Consider the following 20,954-nt stretch of genomic DNA (forward strand, 5'->3'; position numbering starts at 1 on the left):
CCTTTCCAATGATAAACCATATGGTAAAGTTCCCTGCTGCAAGCACAGAGTCGTGACCATCTCCTAGGGTGACGTCTAGAGATGAGCGAGTATACTCGCTAAGGCATATTACTCGAGCGAGTAGTGCCTTAGCCGAGTATCTCCCCGCTCGTCTCTAAAGATTCAGGAGCCGGCGCGGGTGACAGGTGAGTTGCAGCGGGGAGAGAGATCTCCCCTCAATTGTGAATGAATTGGTGTTGGATTTTCAACTAAAATCTATATAATTTTAGATTATAACAGATTAGGTGTCTGAGCGTGCTTAACGCGAGTATATTGACAAAATTCAGTTACAGCAGAGCTGAGTGGGACCGGGTGGACATTGTCACATCACCATGGGAACTCCGCATATATCTCAGTAAGGATGGACAAAATGACTGCGAGTGTCCTCCCGAGACTTCAAAGTCCCACGCATGCCTAGATCCTCTGGATCAACACAGTAGGATAGACAGGCTGGACATTGTCTTCATTCGGCCTTACATACTATGTTACTATGTTAGAAGAGAAACCTGCTGAGACACTGATGTGACGGGAGCATAGTGGGAGATTTGCACTAGGCCCTGTACAATCCACATCAGTGTCGGGTTAGGCAAGATAACCGCCGCTAATCTCACGGACGCCCGAAATCTCACGCATGCGCATTTTGCAGTTATACAAACTAGCGCTTAATGGCGGCTGTAGTCGCAGTGTGGAGTGTCACAGGTGCTAGAAGTCTCTTCTTTGGATTGCCATTTACATGCCAGCCTATGGTAAGCATGAGAAATGTGTTTTCACATGTGTGAGAGATTTTATGTAATTGTGATATGTTGATTGGTTATTTGTTTCTATTTAAAACATGAGCTAAGATGGTGTATGTTATACCAGCGTGAGAAAGCCCCCAGGGGGTGGGTCGAAACGTCGCTGTCTTTGACCATGGAATTAAAAAAAAAAAAAAAGCCTACTTTTTGAAAATATCTGGCTAACTTGGAATTCTTCACCTTTGATGCTGCTTTTATCATTGATTTGAGTAGAAGTTAGACATGATGGAAGTAGTCTTTCCTGCTGTTGGCTTCAACTTCGTTCATGGTCGGTTTTACATGGCCTGAAATAGCGGTCCGTTTCTACAGAGAACATCCGTAACAGAATACAGCAACAAGCAGGTGGAGATTTTTATCATCTACCAGCGATTGACCCGAGGATCATTTCTATTGCACACACCGTCCTTCTGAGCGGTTTCACGTGGGCGATAAAAATCACGGGATGCGAGAGCACGTGAAAACACAATTATGAAACCCCTGCTTTTCAATGCTTTCCTTCACACGTGATATCAAGCTCGCCCATGTGAAACCAGCCTTACACAGATTTTGCTGTGGAGAAATCCGCCATGTAGGAAGCTCCCCTTTTGCTGTACACCAACAGCTGCAGATAGTCCTACAGCAATTAACAGCCAGGGGAAAAAAAACAAAACTGATTTTATTAAGAAACTGTAGTATAAATTAATTACATACAAGTATAAAACACTGATGAGACGGGTCAGAATCACAGAGTTAGGAGATGTGGGTGGAAAGTGCAAACCAGCCCTCCTCCTTGTCCTTAACCTATGGAAGAAAGAGAGAGCAGTCAGCGTACAGCTGGTACCTGTAGATCACAAATACAGCATCGCAGTAGATACAGACTATCAGTTCTCCTGGCTTGATCCAGTTTACTGCCACTTTTGCCCATGTGCAAGCCAGGCATAATGCACTACAATACACAGCTATTGCAGTGCATTATTAAAGCAGTCAGTAGACTGCAGTTGTAAATATAGTGTACATTAAAAAAAATAAAAAATGCTGCTACACAAGGTTTGAAAAAAAAAAAAAATAAAGTGAGTTTAATTACCGTTCCATTTTACATTCTCAGTCTAACTGCTGCTCTAATGGAATTTGAAAACTCTACACACAGCAATTATAACTCAAAAGCCATAATTTGAGCAATAATCGTGAGTAAATCTTTCACTCTTCGGCTGAACGATGATTTTTAGGTGAGCATAAAATCCATCATTCAGCTGGTGGTAAGATAAGAGACCATAGGCTGTTTGCTGTCCATGGTGCTGTATTCTCCATGGTAGTGCTGATTACATTGTATTCAGCAGAAAGCCCACAGCAGAACAGGAAGGAGCTGAATGCAGAGAACAGACCAACTGCTGTTCTCTGCATACAAGTCCTAGAGGCTCATTTACATGCAAATGAAGGTGATAAGTTGCTAATAGACATTAGTGTTCATTAGCAGCTTATGCAAACCAGTCACTTAAAACATATCTTTTGAACAATTATCTTTGTGTGTAAATGGGCCTTTACACTATCTTTATCAATGCATAGGTCTTCATCCCACCCCCACAAAAAATAAAATTGATACATTTTTTCATTAGAATGGTGGTCCCACTTCTAGTTGCAATACACAGGCAGAAGATGCAGCCATTTGAGTGGGCCCTAGGGTGAAGCCGTGCAGGAACACCGCTGAGTTAAGAGGAGAATTTAAGTCCATTTCTTGAGAATACCCCCCTACCCCATCTGTTCTCTACACGCAGCCTTGTAATGAAGGATTTCAGTCCTCTATACCTACCTGTACTCTCCCTCCTCTGGACGAGCTGGTCACTGATGAATTGGACCTCCGAGATGCACTCGACCTAGAAAAGATTGAAAATAGGAATTCTGCTGCAGCGCATTTTAGGAGATGTGTTTACCCCAACCAGTGTCCGGTGCAAGAAAACTTCTCTCAGAGTGCAGGTTTACTCCAAAAATTAACTGAGCAAGAGAGACCGAAAAATCCATCTAACCTTACCTGCGACCACTGGCTGGGGATGGTGTCTCCCCTATAGAGGAATCGGTGAGCTGCAGCATTGGGAGCACCGCATCGATCTGTCGCACTCTTCTTCCTAGAAACACATGGTGGGATAAGTTACATGGCGGCTAGGAACAGACTTATCACAGTGAGCAGATACAGAAGAGGGTATAACTACACTATGCCCACCTGAGTGCGTGCCCTCACACTAGGAGTCTAAGGGCAACAGTCGCCTTCAGCAGATGTTCACAGAGAAATCTCCACGTGGAATCCGCCCAAAAAACCGCAGCAGAATCTTTGGCTATTGTGCCGAGGATTCACACGCGACTTTAACATTGTCAATGAGCAAGATTAGAATTTCCAACATATTTCTGTACGAAGCGACAAGAAGTAGCGATAGGTCACCAAGTGGATCTGCACGCAAATGCTTAAGGAAGTCTGCACGCAAATTTTGTCCATTACTAGGGTAAAGGCCGTGCTCACAAAATGCTGTTTTTGCAGCATTTTACTGTTATTTCAAAGACATGTTATAGCGTTTAATGCACCCATCACAGTGCTGGGTGATGAGGTGCGTTAAAACGCTCAAATTGCATTGTTAGAAATGGCGCGTTCGAGCACAGCCCAGCAAAGCCCCACTGAAATCAATGGAGGAGTTTTACCCGGTGGTGTTTGAACTGCCATACTACTAACAGTAAAAAGCGGGCTGTGCGAGAGCCGCTCAATTCTGTTCGCAGATCTGTGGCAAAAACCACAACAGAATAGCCACGGATTTCTTCCACAGTTTTACGGGTAGGTTCAGTGCATTAAATTCTGTGGCGAAACCCGCCGTGTGATTACTGCCAATAGATGGAATTATAACATAGCATATAATATGGAATTGCTGGTTATGTAGTTCCTTTATATTCGTCTAAATTCGAGTTGAGTCCGAGAGTCTTGGGCGCAACTCACATCAGACAGGAACTAGACACACATCCATGCGCGGTCCGATCTGCTGGAACACTCCGTGTGCTACTCTTGTCTGTGATGTGGATGAGACTAGGACACGCAGAGACTTTTTTTTTCATATGGACCAAATGTCCGTGTGAAAGAGCCCCTGTGTGTAATAGCCTCATAGGGAACACATCTGTGTGCGGTCCGTGAGATACATGAGCAGCGCAGTTTGAATAAGGCCTTAGTGTGCATTCACAGTATATGAGCTGTGCGGTGCCCATACCAAGTCACTCAGCTCTGTGCCCCCGCTGCCAGCCTTCAGCTAATATTTTACATAACAGCACACAGACCTTCCTGTTGAAGCAACTGTTAGGAATGCAACAGACCCCACACAAATAATGAAGTGAAGGCGTAGCTTATCCCCTGCTGGGCGCAGTACCTGGCTCCTCCTGCTGTGGCGTGATGGGCGAGATGGCGGGTGAAACAACCAGGTTCTGTTTCTGCTGCTCGATGAGTCTCAGCAGTTTATCCCGAGCCTCCACGCTCTGCCGGTTCAGCTCCGTGATCCTCATCTCTAGAGTGACTGGACTTTGTATACATGATACCTCCTGCTGGAGAGAGATGGGAATGACACCAAGCTTAATCACTGGGAACAAACAATCAGCTTCAAAAAGTGTTTTCATTTCCTAAACATGATGATTTGCCACCTCTGTTTGCAGTCTTCCAATAGGAACCTTCACGGTTTACCTAACCCCTTCCCATTGCAGTCTTTTTTTTTTTTTTTTAAATTAATTCCCCCCCATCCCATTTAATTTTTTTAAATTTTTCCAGATACAAGAACTTTTTTAAAAGTATCTTAAAAATTTCTTAGCGAGACGTAACGGAAGTTAGTAATTGCACTATTTTGGTGGGCTTTGTTTTTATAGCATTAACGGTCCAGTAAAAATAGCATTTTTCCCTAATTCTATGGGTCCGTACGATTGCAGTGATACCAAAAATAATATTTTTTTTCTAATGCAGTACTAATTAAAATATAAAATAACACAAAAATCAATCAATAAATGATTTTTGTTGCCATTTTTCGACCCATTGTTTTATTTTTACCTTGATGGGGTTGTGGGAGGCGACTTGTAGTTTGTACTGCCACCATTTTTGGGATACATATGACTTCTTGATTGATTTTTAATTCAGTTTTTTCTTGGAGACAGGGTCACTAAGTAAACACAGTTCTGGCATTGCGTACAGCATTTTTTCCCCGACAGTGTTCACTGTGCGAGATTAATATATTCGACATTTACAGATGAATTGCTACCAATTTAACAGTTTTTTGATCTGATGACTGGAAAAAGTTTGTTTTTCTTGAATCTTTGAAGAAAAAAAAAAAAAGTATTCATTTGTAAGTCCCCATAGGGAACCTAAATTTGCAATTGTTTAATCGCTTTTACAAAATACTGTAATACTATGGTATTGCATTTTATCAGGCATTCATGGCAGCCCTGAGCGTCAGAGGGCCCCAGCTGTCATGAGACCCAAATGGGGGAAAGAAGGGGAGAGAGGGGGCGATCGTGGCTTTTCAATCCCAATTGGGACATTTAAATGCCACCATCAGTCAAAAGTGGCAGTAACATTTAAAGGCTTAATTGAGGTGCTCAGTGTTACCTCCGATCTTGGCTTTTGCAGGCAGGTGTCGGCTGTCAGCAGACACCCGCCGTGTATTGAGCAGGCCTGGCTTATGAGCTCGCTCACACAATGACACCCACCGTACATGTATGGCACACATTGGAAAGGGGACAATAAGATACAAATCTGTCCTGGCCATCCATGGCTTATTTCAGCTAGCAGACATCTTTACATGTGTGTCCATCACATCACCAGGACAGATTTGTATCTCTGGAAGTAAACATGGAAGGTTTCAATTTACTGACCTCAAGCAGAAATCTGTAAAATTTTGAGGAATTGACGCATGAAGTACATCAACAACTGGACCATTTCTCATTTTACAAAGAACAATATTTGTTGAAGGTGTACTACCCTTTTAAGATCACAGTTCTCCTAATCAATTCGAAGAGTTATGGAAACCGGGCGCCACTCATCACCTGCCTATTACTATCCCTACAGTGAAGCATGGTGGCGGCAGCATCATACGGTGAGTGGGGGGGGGGGGGGAGGCTGTAATTGCTGACAAATGTGCTTCAACTAAGTGCCGAGTACAGGGTGGAAATACTTATGTCAATGCAAAATGTTACTTTTTTATGGTTTTAAAAATTAACAAAGATTTCTAACATTTTGTTTTCACTTTGTCATTATGGGGTACTGAGTGCAGAATAATGGGCATTTTTTTCTTAAATTCGCACAAGGCCAAAAAAAAAAAAAAAAAAGGGAAAGGGTCTGATGACTTTCCCAATGCATGCTAGGATTGTGTGATCAGCAGCACTTTCCTTCATCCATTTGCAGTTACCTTATTTTCTGCTGCCAGTTGTGAAGCCTCCATGCTGTTGCCAGCTCTGCCCATCTTATCACCCAGCTGCTTGAGCTGAGCCTTCAGTGCGTTGTTCTGACAGGTCAGTTCAGCCATGAGGGACACTATATCATTATCAGTGGTCATGGTGGCGTTGGGTCCATTTGGCACCTGGCACTCAGTATGGTGGGAACCGACTGATGAGTCTCTCGGAGGAGCAGTGACATAAGGTGAACGCTGAGTGCAAGATAGTAAGCTCCGCCTCTGGGCAGCTGGGTAGGAACGGGCGGCATCAGGGAAGTCTTTACCAGATGAGGAAGATGACATTTCATGGCTGATGAGAAGCGCTGCAATAGATGAAAGATATCACAAGGGAAATTAGACATCTGAGAAACGTGTGCAGAAAAGTAATGGATTAGAAAGAATTGCACCCGGTATCTCTAATCATTCCGACTCGGAGAATATATTTTATCGTGCCAGCCAATCCACAGAGGACGCTGTAAGGGCGAAAGCCAAGAAAATAACGGTAGAATTTTTCTCTAGATATTTTTCCATGGACACGGCCATACGAGGGCTTGGGGTTTTTTTACGTGGCGAACTGTAGATTTTATTGGTTCAGTTTTTGGGTGTATATAATGTATTTTTAGAAAAAAAAAAAAAAGAAAAATTTGAGACCAGGAGAGAGAACACAAAATTCTGCCATTTTTTTAAACAGCGTTATTCATAGAGCATAAATGATATGATGATTTTTTTCCGTGGGTCGGTACACTTACAACACAAATATTTTTTAGGTTTTTCCACAATAAAATCCTATTTTTAAAAAAATTATTTACACATTGCGGCATTCAAAAGCCCATAATTTTTCTACTTTTCCATGGTTGGAGCTCTGTGAGGGCTTGCTTTTTGCGTGACGAGCTGTAGTTTTTGTTAGTACCATTTTTATTTATTTTTACAGTTTTTGCCGTGTGGGATAAATAGTGTGTTCAATTTATTGTACAGGTCGTTATGGATCCGAAGATACCAAATATGTGGGATTTTTTAAAGGTTTAAAAAAACACACAAAAGTGCACAAAAACAGTCTTTCCCAAAACCATTTTTATTTTTTTTAAATCCCTGTAAAGAAATTGAAGCATAACAGCTATGATAATGCATTGCAGGACTTCTGTACTTACAATAGCAATCATAGGCAATGGTAAGCCAGGATGCCAGTATCTGGTGACCTGTTGCCGTGGCAACCCATCATCCCTCCGCGATTACATTGATCGCGGCATGTAGGGGGTTAACTGCGAGGGATTTCGGTTCTTCTGTATCCATGCTGTTGCAGAGGGAGACCAGCTATCGGTAACAAACGGCTCCCGCTACGGGCTCGGCTTCTGATCCTGCGCTATCCATATGATGCAAGTTTACGTCCTGGTGTGTCAAGTACCACTCAGTCAGGACGTAAACTTACATCCTGTGGCATTAAAACCGCAAGTAGCATTAAAAGGAGTTTATAGCCTTATCCTCGATAGCCACAGAAAATACAAGGACTTTATTAGTCTGACCCCCCACAGATCCCAAGAACCAGGGTCCCAAAGGTCCTCACATGAACAGGGACAATGTGTGTATCCTCTGCTCCAGTCATGCAGGGATCTTCAGGACCCACCGCTATCAGAATCTAAGTGATCGCACCCCCAACAATATGAAGTTATTCCCTATTCTGTGGATAACTTTATAACTTGGCACAACCCCCTTAAAAGGGTTAATAAGAGCCATTCCAATAGTTACATAAACCACTACAGCTGCAGGATAATGGTTTCCTTTATACACCACATGTGACTATAAATACTTACACGAGGACTGGTCCCCAAAATGCGACCGAGTTTCCTGTCTGGGAGGAGATAACATGATGGCGGGCTGGAAGTTCACCAGAGGACTCACATCCACAAACGATGTCATCTGCGTAATGCTGGACACATCATAACCAGAGTGAGGCGCTGCCGAGTCTCTGTGCTCTTGTACATTTTGTGAACCTGCAAGCAACAGATACTCATATATTTCTCTGCTCCTGTTAAACGACCCAGTGGTGGCAAATTTACCATTCAGGACACTAGAAAAGCTGAGTGACAAATCCTGTGGGAACTCGAATGGCAGCCATATTGGTTGTCAGTCAGCTTTCCCAGAAGCAGACAGAATTAGGACATCAGCTTTAACTTACCACGTTCTGTCATGAAACCCACCACATGGGCAGAGCCGGTGTTGGTTGGGGCTTTGGTCTGCTCTGGGCTGGACATGGGAAGACTAGTCCTCGCCTCTCCAGGAGAAGCCTGTGACTGGTCCGACCCTAGACGTTGACTGCCCTATGGAAGATGGAAGCCCAGCAATGAGACCATGTAATGCAACAGATCCCAGCTACCACTGTGTGAAGCATGTGCCACTAGAGACCTCAGTACTCTCCACCTGTAAAGTATAATGGCGTTGTCTAGTCTGGACATCCCATCTTCATGTAGCGGGGGTCCCCCTGGGACTAGCAGATTACAGTAGTCGTGGCCCACTGTAATAGTGACATCAATTAAATGCTGGGTCCTTGAGAGCAAGACTTCTCTACTTTTGTGTTAAAAAGTGGGGAGGGGGGGCTCAATTTGTGGCATTTTACAAGGCGTGTTTGAACCTTTGAAGTTGTTTTCTAAGATAGAACACAGATTTCATATCCATATAGTAGCCCATCAGTGGATGCCACAAAACGAAGGGCTTGCTGCACTTGCAATACCCAACACAATGCAGTCCTTGTAGCTGTATACGGCACTGTAGCTCAGCATTCAAGTAAATGTAGCTGAGGTGCAGTACCATACAAAGCCACAGAAGATAAGAGGCGCAGTGTTGGGTACTTCAGTGAAGGTATGGTGGTGCTCCGACAAGCACAGCAGCCCCTTTATACTCTAGGCTGGTGGGTTTTTCAGGATTCAGAACCGCCCCCTGCCAATAAGACACTAATAGCCTATCCAGTCTGGTTAGTTTTGGATCATTTCTTGGCACTCCACAGCAACCAATGAGGCCCCCCAACATATAGAGGATGTGCAGTATAAAGTCTGTAACATCTACTGATAGATATAAGACAGTAACTGACATTACCGGGGACAGTGAGAGGCCATCTTTTATAGCAAGAATTTCCGCAGTTAGGGCGTCTATCAGTAGCCGCTGTTCACCGAGCTCATCCTTCAGCCGCTGCCTCTCCAGAGACTCCTGGCGCAGCTGGCGGTCACTCTGTAGAAGAGTCGGAAGACAACGGTCAGTGATACAGATCATCAGTGGACCTACCTGACCTCCATAGGGAAGTATGTTTGTCTTACTGAAGAAGTAAACCCAACAGAACCAAATCCAAGCCCGGCCCATTCACCCACCCAATCTTACCTCCTTAAGGTAGGACACCAGTCGCCTTATAGAACTGACCAGGGACAGAGTGAAGCCAGTTAGTCCCTGAGGGTGTGGCATGGTGGGCACTTCCCGGCCAGTCTCCCTCTCGTAGGTCTCCAGTTCTCTCTCCACCTCGCGGATCATCTGGTTGAGGATATCCAGGCTGGACTGACTACACTCCGACAGCTCGTGTGTAGAGGTGGCCGGGGGCGCTGCTCTCTGACTGCTGGCAACGTGGGAAGGTCTCTTCTTCTTTCCTTCAGTAGAACAAGCAAGACCCAGTTAAAATTTGTACTAGTTTCTATTTCTATTGCCCTGCTGTGTAATAGGATATGAGTTTTGGGATTGGACTGGAGAAAAAGGTGGTGGTGGTGGTGGAATACGGTTTTATATTTGAGGGTTCAGCATTGCACCTACCTTTACTCTGGAGCTTATAGTGGCGTTTGGGCTGCGAGTTCAATATGCACCCGTTAACAAAACTGGTTTCAGACTCCTCTTGTTCCTCCTCGGTAAGGCGCGTTTTAACCTTGTTCACTGCTGTGGTGGCGTTTAATGCTGTAGAGAGAAGGACAAGTGAGAAACGTAACATTGTAGGCGACTACTACACTATATAGCAGGTAACGGCTCGGCTCACAACACGGCCGACACAATTCTGTTTCCCTGCAGGGTATGCGTCAGAAGAAAAGAATTCACTGGGAAAGAGGGAACTTAAGAAGTATGAAGCCCTTTCACAGAGAAAAGTAGCCTAAAAACATAATTCTTTATTAGTATATATGCTAAAAACTTTGGGCTAAGGACCAAGACGACGAACAGACAGACAAGAATTCGTGTATCAATGTGAGTTACACTTAGATGTTTCAGACTTTAAAACAACAGAAAAATGAAAAAAAGTGTAAAACATCCACCTCTTATTAGTTTGTGGGTAATTAGACTCTCAGCATCTAACGATAACAGAGATGCGATCCTAGTAACCCACTTGGTCCTCTCACACCTGGATGGACCCCTGATGTGGAGCTTTCTGTAACAAGTGGTCCTCTCACCGCCCAGAAGGACCCTAGGGCACGACGATCTTATATTACGCCTGTTTGATAGATTAATCCTGCTAAAACTGACCAGCATCTATAATTCTTCAGTAGGGGCAAAGATTAAGGAACTTATTCATGGAGACCTGACAAAAAGTTAAAGTCTGGTTGAGAAACACCCTAATCTAGGGGGACAAGTCCACCAGACTAAATGAGGAGGTACAAGGTGGTTCAACGCATCAGGAACCAGGCGGTCTAAGGTCATACTATAGGGGAGCTTGATGTAACTCACACCCCTATCTATCCAAATCCCCAGACCTACATCACTGGTCTAGGGCATCACTCCAGGATAAAACAGCTCCAATGTAGAGGAAGGTTTATGCTGCAAGATCCCTGGATATTACTGTATTGCTTCCCTATTCTTGGATAACTAGCAACAATGACCCTCGAAGACTGCCATACTGCAGCATCGCCACAATATCCCTGGATGCTACTATATTGCTGCAAAATTCTTGATTCTCAGGTTACAATGACCTCAGATACCTACAATAAAGAGAAACCCTACAGCTGCCGTCTTTTCTGGATTCTCATCTATTCGCCTGAACAGGGTGCAATCCCCTGCTGCAATCAAAAATAAAGGAGATAGAGAGAGCAGAGTAGCATAGCCGCCAGCCCTGTTGGTGGAGTGGCGGCTGCATCACGGCATGCTCTATTTCACCGGGTATCACGCAGTGTGAGCCCTATAATGGTCTATGGGCAGCGTATGCAACGCTGTTCATATGTAATACATTGCATGGAGCAGGGAATTAAAGAAAAAAAATAAAAGACAAAGTTACACTGCAGATGACCCGCGTGCCTGTGATACACGGTCATGTGTAGTGCACTCGTTGCCATATGCGGTCTCTGCCGGCTCGCACAGACCGGCAAAATGCTTCATGACCTTCGTATGAATGAGCCCTAAGCAGGAGTCGTTTAATGTTAGAATAACTCCCGTTTACTATAAATGGAGGCAGGTGGCCGTAAGATCTCCAGTCCACTCCACCTCCATTCCTTAACAGACTATCACTCCCATGGAAAAGCACAAGAGCGATAGTCGTGGGACAGTCATCCCATGTGAACATATTTTAACTCTTCCTTCTGCCACCTTTTATTTTCTGCAAGTTATCAAGAAAGTACGCAGGGAGTTGAGTGTAAGACGACAGACTACACAGGATGTGTGTGCGTGTAACCATGGAGACACATACATCTGCATAGGACCTGTATACACAGAACAGTAGATTTTTCATGAAGAAACGTGGAAAAAAGTTGCTCCATTGCAATAATCAGCTGTTGTCCAAATGTTCTTACCAATCTGTCCATTCGGTGGGTGACCGGCACCCTTGGGTGTTACAAGGGGGTTCTCCACATTCAGCACTTTATCTCTGGTCCTGGAGCACAGTTCAGATGTGAGAGGAGAACTCTCTCCATTCAATATCTGGCGAACCCTAAAAAGTGATTAGCAATCATCAAAAAAAAAAAATTACTCAGAATGCAGAGTCTTCACTACATATCCCAAGTGGCTACTTAACACAACCCAGGACCCCCGGGGCTCCCCCATCTGACGGCATCACAGTCTTGTGATTCTAAGTAGCGCAGGGCTGGCTCACTTGTCTGTGTGAAGGCTGGGCTGGAAGCTGATGGAGACCTCTACGTTATCATCCTCCTCCTCCTCCTCCTCCTCGTCCTGGTCCTGAGACTGAGTATCTTCCACTTCATTCAGAGCCTAAGAAAAAAAAAAAGGGGAAGGTCACGCCCTTCCTTAAAATCATCGTTTAGAGTGCGTTCACACATAGCGGAAATGCTGCTGATTTTTCGGATTGGAAAACCCTCACCATTGTTGCAGATGTGAAGCAGACTTCATCCCTTCTATTGAAAGGGTGAAATCAGATGCAGATCCGCACCGCAGTACTGCGGAATTTCACGAACGGCAATAGCCTACTGAAGCCCGTAATTGGCTGAGCTGTCCACTAGTACAACAAACACATGACAGCTGCAGAATCTTCCGGAATTGGAGTGGCAGTAACAGGATGTCAGCACTGAGCTTGAGGCCAATTAAGGAGAGTATGGCTTATTTCTCTTTCTATACCCTTCGCTGTCCGTCATACAGTTTTCAGTCCCAGAAAATCCCTTAAACTTCTGCATCTGTGATTAGAAGGCTCTTCAGAGCGTGCAATCCCTGGTCCTATTACCTGAGAGTCCATGATACTCTCGCTGAGGATGGACAGGCGGGTAGGGGGGTCCTTCCTATGAGCTTTGGGACCACGTGAAGTTTCCAAGTGACAGGATGGAGCCATGGTCACATTTGGAAAACCTGAGGGAGAAGAGAGAGATAAAGATACATGAAGGTATCATATGGGCAGGTGAGCTAACAATCTAATGTGTACAAGGGCAACTCAATACTCAGTTCTGGCGAACCAGGGCTGGACTATAAGCATGCGCATGATCACAAATACATAACAGGCATTAAAGGCATCATTACCTGTGTGCCTGCGAGGAGCATCTCCAAAGAGATCCTTCACAACAGCCATGGCCCTGTCTGAGCGCTCCAAGACGTCTTTCATCTGGTACTGATCTGAGAGTATCTGTTGAGAGAAACAACCCCGGCTCAGTTACATAGTAGAGTTACTAGACTTCACCCAAACTCCAGATAGGGCTGCAATTCTAATTTAAAGGGACAACCCAATGACAAAATAATACCCCACCACTCATTATAGGTCTCCATAGACACTCCAAAGTACAGGAAAACCATTTGGGCAGAACGGTATATTACTACACTGGGGGACTGGAGGGACTGATAGCGGTATCAACTAGTTCTTTAGAAGAGACCTAAAAAAATGTCCTAGCCTAATGTACCCCATCTTTACAGGTCAGACTAACATTTGAACCCCATTTCACTGTTTACATATATAATTCATCTAACAAGTTGACTATACGCCAGAGCTGCACTCACTATTCTGCTGGTGGAGTTACTGTGTACATACATTACAGCCTGTATTACCTCCATCATCAGGGCCAACCGTTTGTCCTCTAAGGGGTCCGGCGTGCCGCCATTTTGCCTCCTCCATTCATTCTTTAGCAATTTATTTTTCAGCTCCCATTGGGCCAGGCTCTGATTTTTTGACTTGTGGATCTCATGGCGATGCACCTACAGGGGATGAAATACAGCATACAGGAAAATGAGCATGTGCTCCGAAATGACGCAGGATTGAGCAGAGTCACCCACACGGGGCCAGAGAAGTTGAAATCATGGAAGTCAGTCACATGTATGAAAGATTTTCAGCAACAAATCTACCGCTTGCGAATATCATTTAAGGGCCACTTACACGGACCAAAAAAAATGGTCACAAAAGGTCGTCCGAATATTCGTATGCCTGATCATCGGACCATGTAAAAAGCTGATTGGCTACACATCTGCCTGGGCAATAGGATCCTTAAAGAGTTTGTTGAGTATTACATTAATGAAGCTTAAAGGGGTATTTCAGGCATGTACTATTGATGACCTATGCTCAGGACAGGGCAACAAGAGCTGGAAGTCCAATCAGCTATTCATTACGGTCAGGGCTGGAAGTGTAATAGGAAGCATCGCTCCTATTAATTTCAATGGGATTGAAGCCAGCCAGCATTACACTTTCGGCCCTGACCACCGATCAGGATATCCAACCCTGCTGTGCTGACAGCCAATTGTTGGGTACCCCAAATGGCAGACTCCCACTGATCAACTATTGATGGCCTATCCCGAGGCTAGATCAGTAAATGGCTGGGATACCCCTTTAATTGTTGTATAAGGAAAAGTTCAAAGACTTTCTAATAGATTGTGAAATGAATTTATGAGTACTCATGCCAAACTTCAGCTCAGAACAGCCAGAGATAGGACACATTTATTAAGAGGCCTGTGCCTCTTAAAGGGACACCCTGGCAAAAACACATTTTTCTATCCCTGCCCCCCACTACCTTCCACCCACTCTGGTGGCCTCTTCTGTGTATTACAGCCCCTTTCTGCAGTGCTGCCCCCTATTTGATGTTTATCAGGCACCACCTTGATGGTAAGAGTGAAACCAAAATCATTCACCGTCCATCCCATGATGTATCAGCACAGCATTAACTAGAGACTATACCATTTCTGCCCGCCGGGTGGACAGTTTAATTATCATTTCAATAAATAAATAAAACTTCAACCCATAAGTATACAGTCAGGGGGATGAGCTGTGATCTCCTCTATTATACCTGTATGACAGGAGTTTCTGTGTCCCCCTCTAGGCAGTTTCTGTGGTAGGGGTAATGCAACAGCATACCACTGAGAACCTGACTAGAAACTAAATATATAACCCCAAGCAGATCTGAGCTGGTCAGAATTGACCATCTGAGGAGGCCAGGAGTATCAGAGAGAAAGGACCAAAGTAACATTAGCTGACTAAAATTATATATATATATTAAAGGGCACGGACAGAACTTGTGTGGGAAGATCAGCCAAGTAAATCTGGCTCAGTGTCTTATATCAGTACTCACCAGCTCCTCAGGAGTCGCACGATGAATGTTGAGATCATGGACTGAACTCTGAAAGACGAAAGAGAAACCTGATGAGAACCCAAACATCCTGCGATCCACAGATATGAGGCTTACAGTCACCGAAATGCAGAACGTATAGAACTACAGGGGACATCAGAACTGGTGCCAAGTGTGGCAGTTACCCAAAGCAACCAATCAGATCAGCAATGAACGCAGCAACCTGATTGGCTGCTTTAGGGAGCTGCTCCCCTTTCATCATATCCACCACTGTCTAAATCAGCAAATATAACAATAATCCAGGAACGTATGGGCCGCTGAGGTGCTGGATTATCAGTCATCCTGTAAATCCATATAATCACCATCGTATCACCTGGAGATGAAGGGGAAATTCACCAACACACGAAGGCAGTGATATATACGCTACATCTTACTGGTGTCCTGACCAATGAAATGGTGGATGTAAATAGCCAGACAACAGCCCCCCAGCACACCGCTGACCACCTGCTGGATGGGGAACACAAGGGTCAGGGTTTGGGGGAAGGGGGGTTGACTGGTCATAGGTGAAGACTCAGAAGGTAATGAAATCACATGGTGAAGGTGGCTACACTGGAAAACATTCAATCACAGCTCATATTGACAGTCGGGCACCACTGTGGGCGGAGACTGTGGTGTCATTGTGTCTCGGGCACCACCAGTGACCTCTGATGAACTCACATCCCAGGCCTGGCGCAACGGCGTCTTCTTCTTTTTGCTGGCTGCACCTTTCTTTACTCCAGATCGGCCGTTAAAAGGGTGACAGTATCGTACCGACATCTGAGGGAAGAGGGGAGGAGGGTGAAAATCTGTATAGAGGGTCGCCCCCCAATTCCAAAACCCCCATTACCTGCCAGCAAGAACCACTGAATTCAGACACCTCATGACCCACCATCAACCCTGCCCCCGAGCCCCTCTACCCATTTCCAGGCCCCCTGTCCACCGCCAGTCAGCCCTCTCCCACCCCCCAGCAAGTCAGTGCGCCGCCCACGATTCTAGCCCCCTCGTCACCTGCCAGCGACACTGTACTACTAATTCCAGCTACCAGCAAACCCCCCTCCCGATTCCAGCCCCCCTGTCAGCGAGTCAGCACCCCACTCCAATTCCAAACCTCTTATTACCATCCACCACCAGTCAGCCCTCTACCGTCCGCCAGCAACTGTCAGCACCCCCCGCCAGCCCCCTTGTCAGTGACAGTTAACTCCCCCCACAGTTCCAGCCCCCAAGTCAGCTGCCAGCAAACCCCCCACCCTGCAATTCCAGCCGCCCCAAACTCCAAACCTCTCATTATATGCCAGCAAGAACCATTGATTTCAGGCACCTTATGACCCACCATCAACCTTGCCCCCCAACCCAATTCCAGACCCCTAATCACCAGCCAGTGACCCCCGAGCCCCCCCATCTACCGCCAGTCGGCCCTCTCCCACCCCCTAGCAACAGTCAGCGCCCACCCCCCTTGTCAGCTGCCATCGACTGTCCCTGTCCCAGTCTCAGTCTCAGTCACCACCACCATCCCCTTCCTGAGTCGGATCCCCTCAACACCCCCATGACTCTAGACCCTTATCACTGACACCCGATTCCACAGCCCTCATGACCCACCAATGCCATGACCCAGACCTCTGGTTACCCATCAGTGACCACCTGACTCCTCATCCCCCATAACCCACCACAGACCCTCCCCCTGATCCTAAACCCACTGCCGCCACAAGCCGCCCGCAGACTCCTTATGAGCCGTCAGTAACACCCGCTGACGGACCGGACGCCGCTGTCACCTCGGAGCTGTGAGAACCTCTCTGGATTGAACGTTACCGCCGCTGCGGCCTCCAATCGGCGTCGGAGATCCGGAGTGTACGTCACTTCCGGGTGCGTCTCTATGACAACGGCTAACAGCCTGCGCTGACAGTTTATAGCTGAGGCCGAGGAGCGGCGGTGGGGCGGGAGGAGACCTGTAGTGATAGCACCCCCAGCGGCAGTGTGTCCACAAACCCCTTCTGCACTGTGCTGTGTGAATACGAATGTGCGGTTTACAAAGCGAACAGACTCGGGGCTGATGGGAATTGTAGTTTTTAGCCGTTACATAGCAGTCACGTGTGCAGCTCTGTAGTCCCGCCCAGATAATACAGGGGATAAGCAATCAATTAGGGCTCACTCACATGGGCAGATACTGTCTGCCGCTAGAGCTAAAAGTCCATTGATTTACATTGGGCCATTCAGACCTGTATTTTTATGTTGGTGAAAAAAAACACTGAATAACCTATTTTGGCGCATATTATACCCGTTATAGGCTATGGATGCTGAAAATACGCAGTCAATACATGCAGTCACATGTATTTGCTGCATAATGCGTAATACGCAGACAACATAGCCCATGGGAGTGAATCCTTAGGCTACATTCACGAGCGCGAGTTTTGTGCGTTGCAAGACGGACAAAACCCGAGCAAATATGAACTACGTTTTCTTTAATGGAGTTATTCACATGAACGATCTCTTTCCTCACAGCGATGCTGCAAGGTTAGAGATCGCTGCAGGGCCTATGTTTTGGCGTTCTCTCGGAACGCATCGCCCATTGTTTTCAGCGGGACCTGTGATGACATCACCTGCCGCTTAATGTGACGTTTTCCATTGAAATGAATAGGGCACACTTGCGATCCTCTAACGCACGTGAAACACGGGCCTGAGGATCGCCATTTCACAGTGACGAATGAAAAACGCCTGGCATCTGCGTGTGAATATCGTGCTCGCCCGTGTGAATTAAGCCTTAGACTACCTACACAAGCCGAGCGCGATATCCGGCCTGATATCACGCTCGTGAACGTGCGATGTAGCTCTGGATGCCAGGCATTTTTATGTCAAAAACGCCTCCCAGCGCTTCTGTGAGGTTGCGATCCTTTCATCCGTGTCGCAGGATTGTTTTCAATGGTAAACTTTGCATTGCGCTCTCGTGCGCATCGCACGCCGTGTCATGTGCTTTCCTGTTTTATGGAAAACAATACGCAATGTGTTCCAAAGAACGCGCAATGATATAGCACACCGCGGCGCGGGAAAGAATTGCTCGTGTTTATGACTATTCAGAAGAATGGGATTTATATTCGTGCAAGACTTTCTCAGCCGTGTGAAAGCGGCCTTAGGCTGGGTTCACACAGGGCAGATTTGCCGCCGAAATTCTGTCCGGAATTTTGCCACAGCAAATCCGCCTGCGGCCGCTAATCCCGGGATTAGCCAGCCTTGTGGACGAGATTTCTCAGAAATCTCGTTCACACGGGACGGCGACTCCGCCACGGCAAAGCAGGCAGAAGCCGGCGCTGCGGCGCGGATTCGCCAGCCGCAGCATGTTAATTTTTTTTCTTCTTCCGGCGCGGAAGAGCAAGCGGCCAGGCCGCTTTAAAACCCACGGCGAAGTGCCACAGGTTTTGAAGCAGCGCTTCTGGCGGAAATCTTGCGGTTTTTCGCTGCGGCAAAACCGCGAGATTTCCGGCATGTGAGAACCCAGGCTAAGGCTAATTTCACATGGGCAAGTAGGATATCGGGCAGTGAAACTCGGCCCAATATTGCGCTCACCAATGTGCGATGTCACTGCAGATGTGAGGCGTTTTTGTGTTAAACCGCCTCGCATCACTTCAAGAAAATAGCGGATGACGGAGTGCTTTCCATTGTTTTCAATGGGTAAACCTTGAATTGGATTCGTGCGATGCTGTGCCCGCTCCATTGATGCAATGAGATGGGACATTTTTTTTCCGTGCCGCGATATGGGCCAAAAAATCTCTCAAGTGTTTGACCCCATTCAAAACAAGGGGCTCATATTCATGCAAGATTTTCTCAGCCGTGTGAAAACGGCCTTAGGGCTCATTCACACGGACGTATTGTCACCGCGTATTACGTACGCATATTTCCTGTGCATAACACGTGGTGAATGGAGGCGATGAAAGTCTATGGACTTTCATTCTTCCATTCACACCTGCGTTGGAACTGCGAGGGAACTTCCGTAAAAAAACGCAGGAGAAATAAATCGCAGCATGCTCTCTTTCTCAGAGTTTCATACGGAGCCCTTGAAGGACTGCGTATTGAAACGCTGCCCCTTCGCAATGCCTGCGAATGGACAGCATGTAATACGCAGCCCCGCTCTGCACAGAGCGGGGAATCTTGACATCAGAATCCTGTCCACGATCCCTGCTGGCACAGCGTAGGGGCTGCGAGACTCGCAGCGTTGTACTCATACGCCCATGTGAGTGAGCCCTTAGGCTGGGTTCACACAGGGTGGATTTGCCCCAGAATTTACCTGTGTCAAATCCACCTGCGGCCGCTAATCCCAGGCTTAGCCAGCCATGTGGACGAGATTTGTCAAAAATCTCATCCATACAGGGCGGACAATCCGTCATCAGCCGGTGCTGCGGCGCGGATTCCCCGGACACAGCATGTCATTTCTCTTTTTCTTTTCCGTTGCGGCCTATCTCCTCTCTATGGGAGAGCCGGCCACAACGGAAAAGTATGTGGCAAAGCCGCTCCAAAACCCACGGCTATGTGCCGCGGGCTTTGAAGCTGCGCTTATCCCGCGGAAATCAAACAGTTTTTTGCTATGGCAAAATCGCAAGATTTCTGCAGTGAAAGCATCCCGTGGGAATCCAGCATTAGGCTGACAGCTAGTTCTCCACCCCCCTCCACCTCTGCAATACTGAGGAAATCCTGAAAACATGACCTGTTGGGGGTCCTGAGAACTGGAGTTTGGAAACCCTGCATCAGATGAGTGCATGGCCACCTTAAAGGGGATGTCTGGTTTCCGGACAACATTCCCCTTATACTACCAACCTGTGCTAAACCAAAGAATCAGCAATTAGCATCCTCGGCCTCTGCAATCCAGCGCTGCAGCTGATAAATATGACGTGTCCGCTGCAGCGCCACTTCCCGCATCCTGGGCGCCAGGATACCAGGAGTTCATAATAGTGACACTGCGGCCTCCGATTAGTTGCAGTGCTCACATAATATCGGATGACATCATTTTTGGCAACCGATAGCCGGGCTACAGCACTGGATCGCGGCGGAGGGGATGGTTTAATAATACTGGTTTTTCTTACAGTTGGTGATATAAATAGAATGTTGTCCGTTATCCAGGGAACCCATGTAAGGATGTATTTAAACAGGCAATTTTCCCATCTAAGTTTCGCGCTTTGCGAGACGCACAAAGCTCGTATGGAAGTAGAGCCCATTGTTCTCAATGGGACTACTTACATGAACCGTTTTCCTCTTGCAGCGATGCTGCAAGAAAGAAAAACATGCAGTATGTCCTATTTTTCTGCAAGATCACAAAAAGTTCGCCAATTATTTGCAAAGGTCAAGTTACATAGGACAAGCTGTCGGGAAACAATGCCCGGCAATTCGTCCCAGTAATGCTCGCTCCTGTGCTGTTACATGGGAGCGAGTATCGCTGGCAGCGCTCGCCAGGCTCCCAGAATGGAGGCGGAGCAGGCCGGAGAGTGTTCTTCCCTTTCACACCTCCATTCACAGGGCTATCAGAAAAGTTGTGACTGTTTCAAAGCTGCAATTTGGGTGTTAAGGTGACTCCGTGCTCACAAGCGGAAGAAAAATTGCAGCGTGGTCTATTTTGCCGCGGATTCCTCGCCAATGACCTCTATTGACTTCAATGGAGGCCATCCAACCTGCAGCTCATGTGCAATTAACATTGCGTATGGGCCACGGATATCTGCATCATCACTAAGCAACAGTCATCCGCAATACAAGAA

The 20,954-nt window shown here is 46.5% G+C and overlaps 1 protein-coding gene across 3 annotated transcripts; it reads right to left on the bottom strand.

Moving 5' to 3' along the window:
• Positions 1–1,470: 1,470 nt before the first annotated feature.
• Positions 1,471–17,059, bottom strand: SPICE1 (spindle and centriole associated protein 1). 3 transcript variants are annotated; one of them, XM_066599323.1, is made up of 18 exons: positions 16,992–17,059; positions 15,901–15,999; positions 15,187–15,234; positions 13,679–13,825; positions 13,160–13,262; positions 12,870–12,991; positions 12,288–12,403; positions 11,989–12,125; positions 10,037–10,174; positions 9,617–9,876; positions 9,338–9,469; positions 8,424–8,565; positions 8,059–8,238; positions 6,227–6,573; positions 4,208–4,376; positions 2,839–2,932; positions 2,620–2,683; positions 1,471–1,613 (listed from the first exon to the last, which is right to left on the bottom strand). In XM_066599323.1, exons 2-18 carry the CDS (start codon positions 15,997–15,999, stop codon positions 1,563–1,565), a joined length of 2,349 nt encoding a protein of 782 aa, XP_066455420.1. In that variant the 5' UTR covers positions 16,992–17,059; the 3' UTR covers positions 1,471–1,562. The 3 variants fall into 3 exon arrangements, with proteins under 3 accessions (XP_066455420.1, XP_066455418.1, XP_066455419.1); XM_066599321.1 differs by having other exon boundaries at positions 4,208–4,379; XM_066599322.1 differs by lacking the exon at positions 16,992–17,059 and adding an exon at positions 16,070–16,111 and having other exon boundaries at positions 4,208–4,379.
• Between the last annotated feature and the right edge of the window lie 3,895 nt (positions 17,060–20,954).

This window comes from Eleutherodactylus coqui, chromosome 4 (assembly GCF_035609145.1).
Source record: "Eleutherodactylus coqui strain aEleCoq1 chromosome 4, aEleCoq1.hap1, whole genome shotgun sequence".
NCBI classification, from domain to species: domain Eukaryota; kingdom Metazoa; phylum Chordata; class Amphibia; order Anura; family Eleutherodactylidae; genus Eleutherodactylus; species Eleutherodactylus coqui.